Source organism: Bombina bombina, chromosome 2 (genome assembly GCF_027579735.1).
Source record: "Bombina bombina isolate aBomBom1 chromosome 2, aBomBom1.pri, whole genome shotgun sequence".
Lineage (NCBI taxonomy): Eukaryota > Metazoa > Chordata > Amphibia > Anura > Bombinatoridae > Bombina > Bombina bombina.
Genome location: NC_069500.1, coordinates 1354654458 through 1354666433, shown reverse-complemented (window position 1 = coordinate 1354666433; position 11976 = coordinate 1354654458). Strand labels below are relative to the sequence as shown.

Genomic DNA, 11976 nt, shown 5'->3' with positions numbered 1-11976 from the left:
ATTCGCTCTTTACTTAAAGAAGTACTAATTGCTTTAGAAATAGAGGATTCTAGTCCTCTTGATACTAATTCTATACGTTTGGATAAGGTTTTTAAAGCTCCTGCGGTTATTCCAGAAGTCTTTCCTGTTCCTAATGCTATTTCTGCAGTAATTGCTAAGGAATGGGATAGATTGGGTAATTCATTTACTCCTTCTAAACGTTTTAAGCAATTATATCCTGTTCCGCCTGACAGGTTAGAATTTTGGGACAAAATCCCTAAAGTTGATGGGGCTATTTCTACCCTTGCTAAACGTACTACCATTCCTACATCAGATGGTACCTCGTTTAAGGATCCTTTAGATAGAAAAATTGAATCTTTTCTAAGAAAAGCTTATCTATGTTCAGGTAATCTTCTTCTTAGACCTGCTATATCATTGGCTGATGTTGCTGCAGCTTCAACTTTTTGGTTGGAAACTCTAGCGCAACAAGTAACAAATCGTGATTCTCATGATATTATTATTCTTCTCCAGCATGCTAATAATTTCATCTGTGATGCCATTTTTGATATTATTAGAGTTGATGTTAGATTTATGTCTCTGGCTATCTTAGCCAGAAGAGCTTTATGGCTTAAGACTTGGAATGCTGATATGGCTTCTAAATCAACTCTACTTTCCATTTCTTTCCAGGGAAACAAATTATTTGGTTCTCAGTTGGATTCTATTATTTCAACTGTTACTGGTGGGAAAGGAACTTTTTTACCACAGGATAAAAAGTCTAAAGGTAAAAACAGGGCTAACAATCGTTTTCGTTCCTTTCGTTTCAACAAAGAACAAAAGCCTGATCCTTCATCCTCAGGAGCAGTTTCAGTTTGGAAACCATCTCCAGTCTGGAATAAATCCAAGCCTGCTAGAAAGGCAAAGCCTGCTTCTAAGTTCACATGAAGGTACGGCCCTCATTCCAGTTCAGCTGGTAGGGGGCAGGTTACGTTTTTTCAAAGAAATTTGGATCAATTCTGTTCACAATCTTTGGATTCAGAACATTGTTTCAGAAGGGTACAGAATTGGTTTCAAGATGAGACCTCCTGCAAAGAGATTTTTTCTTTCCCATGTCCCAGTAAATCCAGTGAAAGCTCAAGCATTTCTGAATTGTGTTTCAGATCTAGAGTTGGCTGGAGTAATTATGCCAGTTCCAGTTCCGGAACAAGGAATGGGGTTTTATTCAAATCTCTTCATTGTACCAAAGAAGGAGAATTCCTTCAGACCAGTTCTGGATCTAAAATTATTGAATCGTTATGTAAGGATACCAACGTTCAAGATGGTAACTGTAAGGACTATATTGCCTTTTGTTCAGCAAGGGAATTATATGTCCACAATAGATTTACAGGATGCATATCTGCATATTCCGATTCATCCAGATCATTATCAGTTCCTGAGATTCTCTTTTCTAGACAAGCATTACCAATTTGTGGCTCTACCGTTTGGCCTTGCTACAGCTCCAAGAATTTTCACAAAGATTCTCGGTGCCCTTCTGTCTGTAATCAGAGAACAGGGTATTGTGGTATTTCCTTATTTGGACGATATCTTGGTACTTGCTCCGTCTTTACATTTAGCAGAGTCTCATACGAATCGACTTGTGTTGTTTCTTCAAGATCATGGTTGGAGGATCAATTTACCAAAAAGTTCTTTGATTCCTCAAATAAGGGTAACCTTTCTGGGTTTCCAGATAGATTCAGTGTCCATGACTTTGTCTTTAACAGACAAGAGACGTCTAAAATTGATTACAGCCTGTCGAAACCTTCAGTCTCAATCATTCCCTTCGGTAGCCTTATGCATGGAAATTCTAGGTCTTATGACTGCTGCATCGGACGCGATCCCCTTTGCTCGTTTTCACATGCGACCTCTTCAGCTCTGTATGCTGAACCAATGGTGCAGGGATTACACGAAGATATATCAATTAATATCTTTAAAACCGATTGTTCGGCACTCTCTAACGTGGTGGACAGATCACCATCGTTTAATTCAGGGGGCTTCTTTTGTTCTTCCGACCTGGACTGTAATTTCAACAGATGCAAGTCTCACAGGTTGGGGAGCTGTGTGGGGTTCTCTGACGGCACAAGGAGTTTGGGAATCTCAGGAGGTGAGATTACCGATCAATATCTTGGAACTCCGTGCAGTTTTCAGAGCTCTTCAGTTTTGGCCTCTTCTGAAGAGAGAATCGTTCATTTGTTTTCAGACAGACAATGTCACAACTGTGGCATACATCAATCATCAAGGAGGGACTCACAGTCCTCTGGCTATGAAAGAAGTATCTCGAATTTTGGTTTGGGCGGAATCCAGCTCCTGTCTAATCTCTGCGGTTCATATCCCAGGTGTAGACAATTGGGAAGCGGATTATCTCAGTCGCCAAACGTTGCATCCAGGCGAATGGTCTCTTCACCCAGAGGTATTTCTTCAGATTGTACAAATGTGGGGGTTCCCAGAGATAGATCTGATGGCCTCTCATCTAAACAAGAATCTTCCCAGGTATCTGTCCAGATCCCGGGATCCTCAGGCGGAAGCAGTGGATGCATTATCACTTCCTTGGAAGTATCATCCTGCCTATATCTTTCCGCCTCTAGTTCTTCTTCCAAGAGTAATCTCCAAGATTCTGAGGGAATGCTCGTTTGTTCTGCTAATAGCTCCGGCATGGCCTCACAGGTTTTGGTATGCGGATCTTGTCCGGATGGCATCTTGCCAACCATGGACTCTTCCGTTAAGACCAGACCTTCTGTCTCAAGGTCCTTTTTTCCATCCGGATCTGAAATCCTTAAATTTAAAGGTATGGAAATTGAACGCTTGATTCTTGGTCATAGAGGTTTCTCTGACTCCGTGATTAATACTATGTTACAGGCTCGTAAATCTGTATCTCGAGAGATATATTATAGAGTCTGGAAGACTTATATTTCTTGGTGTCTTTCTCATCATTTTTCTTGGCATTCTTTTAGAATACCGAGAATTTTACAGTTTCTTCAGGATGGTTTAGATAAGGGTTTGTCCGCGAGTTCTTTGAAAGGACAAATCTCCGCTCTTTCTGTTCTTTTTCACAGAAAGATTGCTATTCTTCCTGATATTCATTGTTTTGTACAAGCTTTGGTTCGTATAAAACCTGTCATTAAGTCAATTTCTCCTCCATGGAGTTTGAATTTGGTTTTGGGAGCTCTTCAAGCTCCTCCGTTTGAACCTATGCATTCATTGGACATTAAATTACTTTCTTGGAAAGTTTTGTTCCTTTTGGCCATCTCTTCTGCTAGAAGAGTTTCTGAATTATCTGCTCTTTCGTGTGAGTCTCCTTTTCTGATTTTTCATCAGGATAAGGCGGTGTTGCGAACTTCTTTTGAATTTTTACCTAAAGTTGTGAATTCCAACAACATTAGTAGAGAAATTGTGGTTCCTTCATTATGTCCTAATCCTAAGAATTCTAAGGAGAAATCATTGCATTCTTTGGATGTTGTTAGAGCTTTGAAATATTATGTTGAAGCTACGAAATCTTTTCGTAAAACTTCTAGTCTATTTGTTATCTTTTCCGGTTCTAGGAAAGGCCAGAAAGCTTCTGCCATTTCTTTGGCATCTTGGTTGAAATCTTTAATTCATCTTGCCTATGTTGAGTCGGGTAAAATTCCGCCTCAAAGAATTACAGCTCATTCTACTAGGTCAGTTTCTACTTCCTGGGCGTTTAGGAATGAAGCTTCGGTTGATCAGATCTGCAAAGCAGCAACTTGGTCTTCTTTGCATACTTTTACTAAATTCTACCATTTTGATGTATTTTCTTCTTCTGAAGCAGTTTTTGGTAGAAAAGTTCTTCAGGCAGCGGTTTCAGTTTGAATCTTCTGCTTATGTTTTTTGTTAAACTTTATTTTGGGTGTGGATTATTTTCAGCAGGAATTGGCTGTCTTTATTTTATCCCTCCCTCTCTAGTGACTCTTGTGTGGAAAGATCCACATCTTGGGTAGTCATTATCCCATACGTCACTAGCTCATGGACTCTTGTTAATTACATGAAAGAAAACATAATTTATGTAAGAACTTACCTGATAAATTCATTTCTTTCATATTAACAAGAGTCCATGAGGCCCACCCTTTTTTGTGGTGGTTATGATTTTTTTGTATAAAGCACAATTATTCCAATTCCTTATTTTATATGCTTCGCACTTTTTTTCTTATCACCCCACTTCTTGGCTATTCGTTAAACTGATTTGTGGGTGTGGTGAGGGGTGTATTTATAGGCATTTTAAGGTTTGGGAAACTTTGCCCCTCCTGGTAGGAATGTATATCCCATACGTCACTAGCTCATGGACTCTTGTTAATATGAAAGAAATGAATTTATCAGGTAAGTTCTTACATAAATTATGTTTTTGTGATGTGAGCTGTATCTAGGTACAGGTCACACTGGAGGCGCAAAGATAATATTAACACCTAAACGAGATAAGCAGCTGGGGTGAACAGAGCAGTATGGTCACACTACCCTTATAAATGAACAAACTGAATTTTATGAGCAAAGAAAGAGTTGTTCACTTCACAGCGCTAATCTAACCAAATCTCGTGTACTATTACGGTACACCTAATGTATCAAATGTAATTGCATTAATGTATTCAAACAGTGATTCCGTAAACAGTGGACATCGCTATCATATATATATATACACACTAGGAAAATGATCCTGCTAATTAAATATTAGCTATTGTTGTTTCAATATTAAGTGGATAATACAAGGAGAAAATCTATAGTTCTCAAATATGTTGATCGAGTCTATAAAATGCAGGATTGTTCTATCTTCAGAAAGTGAACGATCAACCTTGCAAGCATGAAATTACAGCAACCCCCAGAATGGTTTCACAGGCTACTCACAATAGGTGACCTCAATCAAATGAGGTAAGGAGCGGGCGTTGTTAATGTGTCAGGTCCCAGCACTGATTCTCAAGTAGCGGGCTTAGAGTCCTAAGCGCTGTCCCTTGAAGATTCTCTGTTTGTCCGGTACTCCAATATTGTTGTCCGCAACCGGTCAGGGTGTCTTTGATAACTCCAACGTGTTTATGTAAAGGGAACAAACACGGCACATAGCATAATACTGTTTTAAAAGTAGTACGAATTTATTGCAACATAAGAATGGTACTCACAAACGGGACCTCAGTTTATATGAGGTATCAATACAGCATCACAATAAAAAGGACAGTCGTCCCACACTATGATAAAAGATTCCACTTCGATCGTAAGTGTTATGTATAAAAAATCTTTAAAGATGAGCAGCCAGATTCAACACTCAGCCTTACGCGTTTCAAAGTTTAAAACTTCTTCCTCAGAGGCATTGTTGAATCTGGTCTGTTGTAGCCATTTTAAAAACTCCCGCTTAACGGGGAGGGTGGGTGTGTGAACCGGCTGCTCATTCATTGGTCCATTATGTTACACCCCTGTTATCATCCGGGGTATTGTTCAATGTAAATGTAATTGTACACGGCTTAAGATCGAATCATTTCGATGTGACCCTGTTTTGAAATATCTAATATAATATATTATATGCTGTGGGTCTAACCATAAGTACATTTATTATGATTAAATGTTCTATGTTCCGTATGTTAGAACCAGAGCCTACATGTATATACAAATAATTAAAGGGACCTTTGTGATGTTCTGGAGAGTTAGTTGTCTGATCAGGCATTTAATTTGTTATATCACTATAATTGTTTGTTAGAGTACTAAAGTCTCTCAAAAGGTTTTTGACTTGCGTAGATATATATAAAAAAACTCTAAACGAAGTAATTTCCTCCTTATTTAATCATAGATGGTTGAGAGTAATCTCTTCTCTTCAATTGACTCACGTGAAAAAGGGATTTGTTTAACAGATTATAGTACCAATAATTTTGAACAGTAAAAAACCCTTATGTGTTGTCTATTTTCATTAGTTATATACAATGATTGTATTTTATCTATATCATCTGTAATTGATCTCCAAAGGTTTTGTGGAAACTTTGGTTTGTTTTGTTATTACCTCAAATGTAATCTGTAAGTTTTTTTATAAGTAAATATATATGTGTATATATTGGAAACAATCCCTAAGAAATAATTTCCAAAATATAAAGTATATAAGGAAAAATTGTTCTGTATATGTATCCATACACCCACATCTGTATATGTTAAAAATACATATATCTATATACAAGCCAGCAGTAATGCTGTATGGACTTTTTATGGACAATGAATTTATATAATCCATAAATACTAATGTTTGATGTTATAGAAATGCTACAATATCTACATCTTTATTAAGTCCTCCTGGATGCAAAGTGTTAAAAGCATGTATCCAGTACGTTTCTCTTTGTCTTAATACTCTGACTCTATCTCCCCCACTCTGATTTTGTGGGATATGTTCGAGGATCGTTCCTTTTAAACATTTTGGATCCTTCTGATGGTATTTTCGGTAATGGTCTGAAAGGTTATGTCCTGTAAAACCAGCTTCAATATTTTTTATGTGCTCTAATAATCTAGTTTTATAGACTCTTTTGGACCTCCCGATATACTGGAGTCCACAGCTGCATTCTAATAGACACAAAACTCACTTTTACAGTTCGTTAGAGTGTTTATTTTGCAGCTTTTATTATTAGATTTAGATTGGACCTCATGTGTTGGTTTATTCTTATTATATGCATGTGCACAGCCTTCACAATTTTTGCGGTTGCATTTATAAAACCCTTGGCTGTTACTTTCTAACCAGGTTTTTGGATGGTTTTTCTTTTTAAGTTTGCTGGGGGCAAGCATGTTTTTTAAAGATTTATTTTTTCTGAAAGTTACTGTAGGACAATCCCCTAGATTCTTCTTTAAGAACTTGTCCTGTTTTAGGACCGGCCAATGTTTTTTTAAAATTTGTTTAATTTCATTGGAGGCCTCATTATATGTAGTAATGAAACCTGTTTAAAAGGAACGATCCTCGAACATATCCCACAAAATCAGAGTGGGGGAGATAGAGTCAGAGTATTAAGACAAAGAGAAACGTACTGGATACATGCTTTTAACACTTTGCATCCAGGAGGACTTAATAAAGATGTAGATATTGTAGCATTTCTATAACATCAAACATTAGTATTTATGGATTATATAAATTCATTGTCCATAAAAAGTCCATACAGCATTACTGCTGGCTTGTATATAGATATATGTATTTTTAACATATACAGATGTGGGTGTATGGATACATATACAGAACAATTTTTCCTTATATACTTTATATTTTGGAAATTATTTCTTAGGGATTGTTTCCAATATATACACATATATATTTACTTATAAAAAACTTAGATTACATTTGAGGTAATAACAAAACAAACCAAAGTTTCCACAAAACCTTTGGAGATCAATTACAGATGATATAGATAAAATACAATCATTGTATATAACTAATGAAAATAGACAACACATAAGGGTTTTTTACTGTTCAAAATTATTGGTACTATAATCTGTTAAACAAATCCCTTTTTCACGTGAGTCAATTGAAGAGAAGAGATTACTCTCAACCATCTATGATTAAATAAGGAGGAAATTACTTCGTTTAGAGTTTTTTTATATATATCTACGCAAGTCAAAAACCTTTTGAGAGACTTTAGTACTCTAACAAACAATTATAGTGATATAACAAATTAAATGCCTGATCAGACAACTAACTCTCCAGAACATCACAAAGGTCCCTTTAATTATTTGTATATACATGTAGGCTCTGGTTCTAATATAGGCTCCGGTTCTAACATACGGAACATAGAACATTTAATCATAATAAATGTACTTATGGTTAGACCCACAGCATATAATATATTATATTAGATATTTCAAAACAGGGTCACATCGAAATGATTCGATCTTAAGCCGTGTACGATTACATTTACATTGAACAATACCCCGGATGATAACAGGGGTGTAACATAATGGACCAATGAATGAGCAGCCGGTTCACACACCCACCCTCCCCGTTAAGCGGGAGTTTTTAAAATGGCTACAACAGACCAGATTCAACAATGCCTCTGAGGAAGAAGTTTTAAACTTTGAAACGCGTAAGGCTGAGTGTTGAATCCGGCTGCTCATCTTTAAAGATTTTTTTATACATAACACTTACGATCGAAGTGGAATCTTTTATCATAGTGTGGGACGACTGTCCTTTTTATTGTGATGCTGTATTGATACCTCATATAAACTGAGGTCCCGTTTGTGAGTACCATTCTTATGTTGCAATAAATTCGTACTACTTTTAAAACAGTATTATGCTATGTGCCGTGTTTGTTCCCTTTACATAAACACGTTGGAGTTATCAAAGACACCCTGACCGGTTGCGGACAACAATATTGGAGTACCGGACAAACAGAGAATCTTCAAGGGACAGCGCTTAGGACTCTAAGCCCGCTACTTGAGAATCAGTGCTGGGACCTGACACATTAACAACGCCCGCTCCTTACCTCATTTGATTGAGGTCACCTATTGTGAGTAGCCTGTGAAACCATTCTGGGGGTTGCTGTAATTTCATGCTTGCAAGGTTGATCGTTCACTTTCTGAAGATAGAACAATCCTGCATTTTATAGACTCGATCAACATATTTGAGAACTATAGATTTTCTCCTTGTATTATCCACTTAATATTGAAACAACAATAGCTAATATTTAATTAGCAGGATCATTTTCCTAGTGTGTATATATATATATATTATAGCGATGTCCACTGTTTACAGAATCACTGTTTGAATACATTAATGCAATTACATTTGATACATTAGGTGTACCGTAATAGTACACGAGATTTGGTTAGATTAGCGCTGTGAAGTGAACAACTCTTTCTTTGCATATATATATATATATATATAGATATATATAGATATATATAGATATATATAGATATATATAGATATATATATGTATGTGTATGTATGTGTATGTATGTGTATGTATGTATATGTATGTATATATATATATATATATATGTATATATATATATGTATATATATATATATATATGTATATATATATATGTATATATATATATATATGTATATATATATATGTATATATATATATATATATATGTATATATATATATATATATATATGTATATATATATATGTATATGTATATATATATATATATATATATGTGTGTATGTATATGTGTGTATGTATATGTATATATATATATATGTGTATATGTATATATATATGTGTATATGTATATGTATATATATGTATATGTGTGTGTGTATGTATACACACAGAGAGAGAGCTATATTATACATGTAATTTGTAATTTTCAGGTTCAGGCTGCCTTTGCTGACACTGCTGTGGACATAAAATCTTTATATGAAATGAAAGACCGAATGCGTATTCCGTTAGAGTGGACTTCTGGTTCTCTGGGCAATGTTTGTATACTGCTGTCACGGGCTGGGAGAGCTGAAGAGGCCTGGTAAGCTTATGGGCTGAAATGTAATACTTTGGCCAATGATACCTTGTGATTCTTGGGCAAGTTGCACGGTAGATATGACTGAGAAAACGTGGCACCTTCAAGAACTTTGTCTACTGTCTTTAAATGGACATAAAACTACTAAAAATGCTTTTATTAAATCGGTTTCTTATTGTAATGTTGCTCACCTTTTTATTTGTTTATTGCTTATAGCAAACCTTTTCTGTGTGCAACATATAGGAGGGTCAGGATGCATGACAAGAAAAACAGAAAATGTTATCTATTTGACTATGTATAATTAGCACTTTATAGGTATCTAAACTTTTTTTTTTAACAGGAAAATGCTGAAGTCTTTCAAAAGCAACAACCGAGTCCCTAGGTAAGCTGCTGTAATTATTTTACTTCTTGGTACGGATACAGATTTACAATCATTGCTACCTTGAGAAATCTGTGAGGCTAATCTGTGTGTGACTCCTTTTACAGCCCAGCCGTAATAGAGGTGTTCTTAACCAGTGCAAAAACTTGTGGCAGCAGCAATCTGGCTGTGGATCTGGTGCAGCTTGCAGCCTCCTTCAGCTTGCAGAACACTGCGGAGCTTGCCAAGCGTGTCATGGAAGAGTTCAGTCTTTCAGAAGAGCAACGGTATGAAAATGATAATGGTGTCACTTTAATGCAAAAAAATAAACAAAAACCTTTTTATGCTTGTGGGTCATGTTCCAGCCCATCTATGCCGCTTTGGGAGTTGCATTTAACGGCCAGTGAGAAATCTGTGCATATCAATGGATTGTGCATAAACATGCACTTTATGCTAGTTTAGTATAAAGTTAAAAAGCCTTAATGTTTACCATTTAAATAGTGCTCGTTTTATGTCTCAATATATTACAAAGTAAGAATTTTAGGGAAAAAATACTTTCTACTGGAGTTTTACTCGGTTTTGCTTGAATTAAGCTAAGAGCATTTTGGTCTCGTCTACTAGATCTATCCAAATTATTACAAAATGGATATATCCGTGTTATCTTTCTCTTGGTACAGTATTTAGAAATGTTCTATATAGCCTGGTATATTTTACTCCCTGGCAAGCTTATTTGCACTAGTTGATAAGTTTACATTGTAAGGTTTATGCATCATATCAAATAACAGTAGGTTTTTATTGTAGGATAAACCTGGAAGACCTTCAAACACAAAGCAGCACTAGCAGCAGCAGCAGTGAGAGCAGCGACAGTGATCGGGAATGAGGAGGAGCTGTTTTTGTCTTTGCCCTAAATATACTGAAAGCACTAGAGGCTGGAGAGGACTGTACTCTTCCTGATCTGAAGAGCTTTAATGCCAAAAAACAAGATTGTGGCATGAATGGGCTTCTATAAGTTCCTGATCTGCTTGCAAGACCAAAAAAAAATTGCTGTTTGGCAGCACATATGCAGACATCTGTGTTTCTGTAAATGTTTATTTGGCAGTGAGAAAACATGCCAGTGGTTTTGTGTTCTCGTTTATAATAGTCTATAAACACAATAAATTATTTCATTGTTTAATTTGTGGTTCCTCAGCCTACTGTACAATACGTCATTAAAGACTGGTCAAATATACATTTTAGCTTCTTAATAGTTTGTATGAATGTCCAGTGAAAATTTCCCCAAATATTTTTTTTTTTCTTACATACCTTCTTCTGCACCTGTTTGGAGTATATAGACGTTCCCAGACATCAAGCTGTTTACCCACAAGTGTCCTTCACATTGGATAGAAACAAGGGACGGGAATCCTGGTATTAGCTAGGATATAAGCCAAGATATAGGAATTTCCTCTTGATTATGTTTTTCTAAGCCAATACTTACCTGGTGAGATGAATACACAATGGTACAACATAAGGTTGGGGTTAAACTTAGACAAATGAAAATGCAATTATTATGAAGGGGGAAATCCCTGCCAAAGAACAGGCAGACTGGTGATAATTCAGCTGTAGTGTTGCAAAACGTTTGAGGAGTCTTTCAGACACGGCTTAACAGATGGACAAATTGTAAGGCTTTCTGAATATGCAAATTTTTGACACAGCCTGAATAAAATGGTACAGAGTCCTTAACAGGATGATTTGAAGTTAAAGGGATAATCAAGTCCAAAAAAACTTTCATGATTCAAATAGGACATGTAATTTTAAACAACTTTCCAATTTACTTTTATCACCAATTTTGCTTTGTTCTCTTGGTGGTATTGGTTAAAAGCTAAACTTAAGAGGTTCATATGCTAACTTCTTAGACCTTGAAGGCTGTCTCTAATCTTAAAGCATTTTGAGGTTTTTCCCCACTAGAGGGCATTAGTTCATGTGTTTCACATAGATAACATTGAGCTCACGCACGTGAATTTACCGAGGAGTGAGCACTGATTGGCTAAATTGCAAGTCTGTCAAATGAACTGAAATAAGGGGGCAGTCTGCAGAGGCTTTAGATACAAGGTAATTGCAGAGGTAAAACGTGTATTATAACAGTTATGCAAAACTGGGAAATGGGTAATAAAGGGGTTGTCTATCTTTTTAAACAAAAATTC

At 36.1% G+C, this 11976-nt stretch overlaps 1 protein-coding gene across 1 annotated transcript in view; it reads left to right on the top strand.

Annotated features, from left to right (window-relative positions):
* Positions 1-11024, top strand: part of PTCD3 (pentatricopeptide repeat domain 3) — a 108670-nt gene extending 97646 nt beyond the window's left edge. The window contains exons 21-24 of the mRNA XM_053704266.1: positions 9296-9444; positions 9779-9820; positions 9925-10083; positions 10598-11024. Of these exons, the coding sequence (XP_053560241.1) occupies positions 9296-9444; positions 9779-9820; positions 9925-10083; positions 10598-10676 (429 nt within the window). The 3' untranslated portion in view covers positions 10677-11024. The remainder of the gene's footprint in view (positions 1-9295; positions 9445-9778; positions 9821-9924; positions 10084-10597) is intronic.
* Positions 11025-11976: the final 952 nt, after the last annotated feature.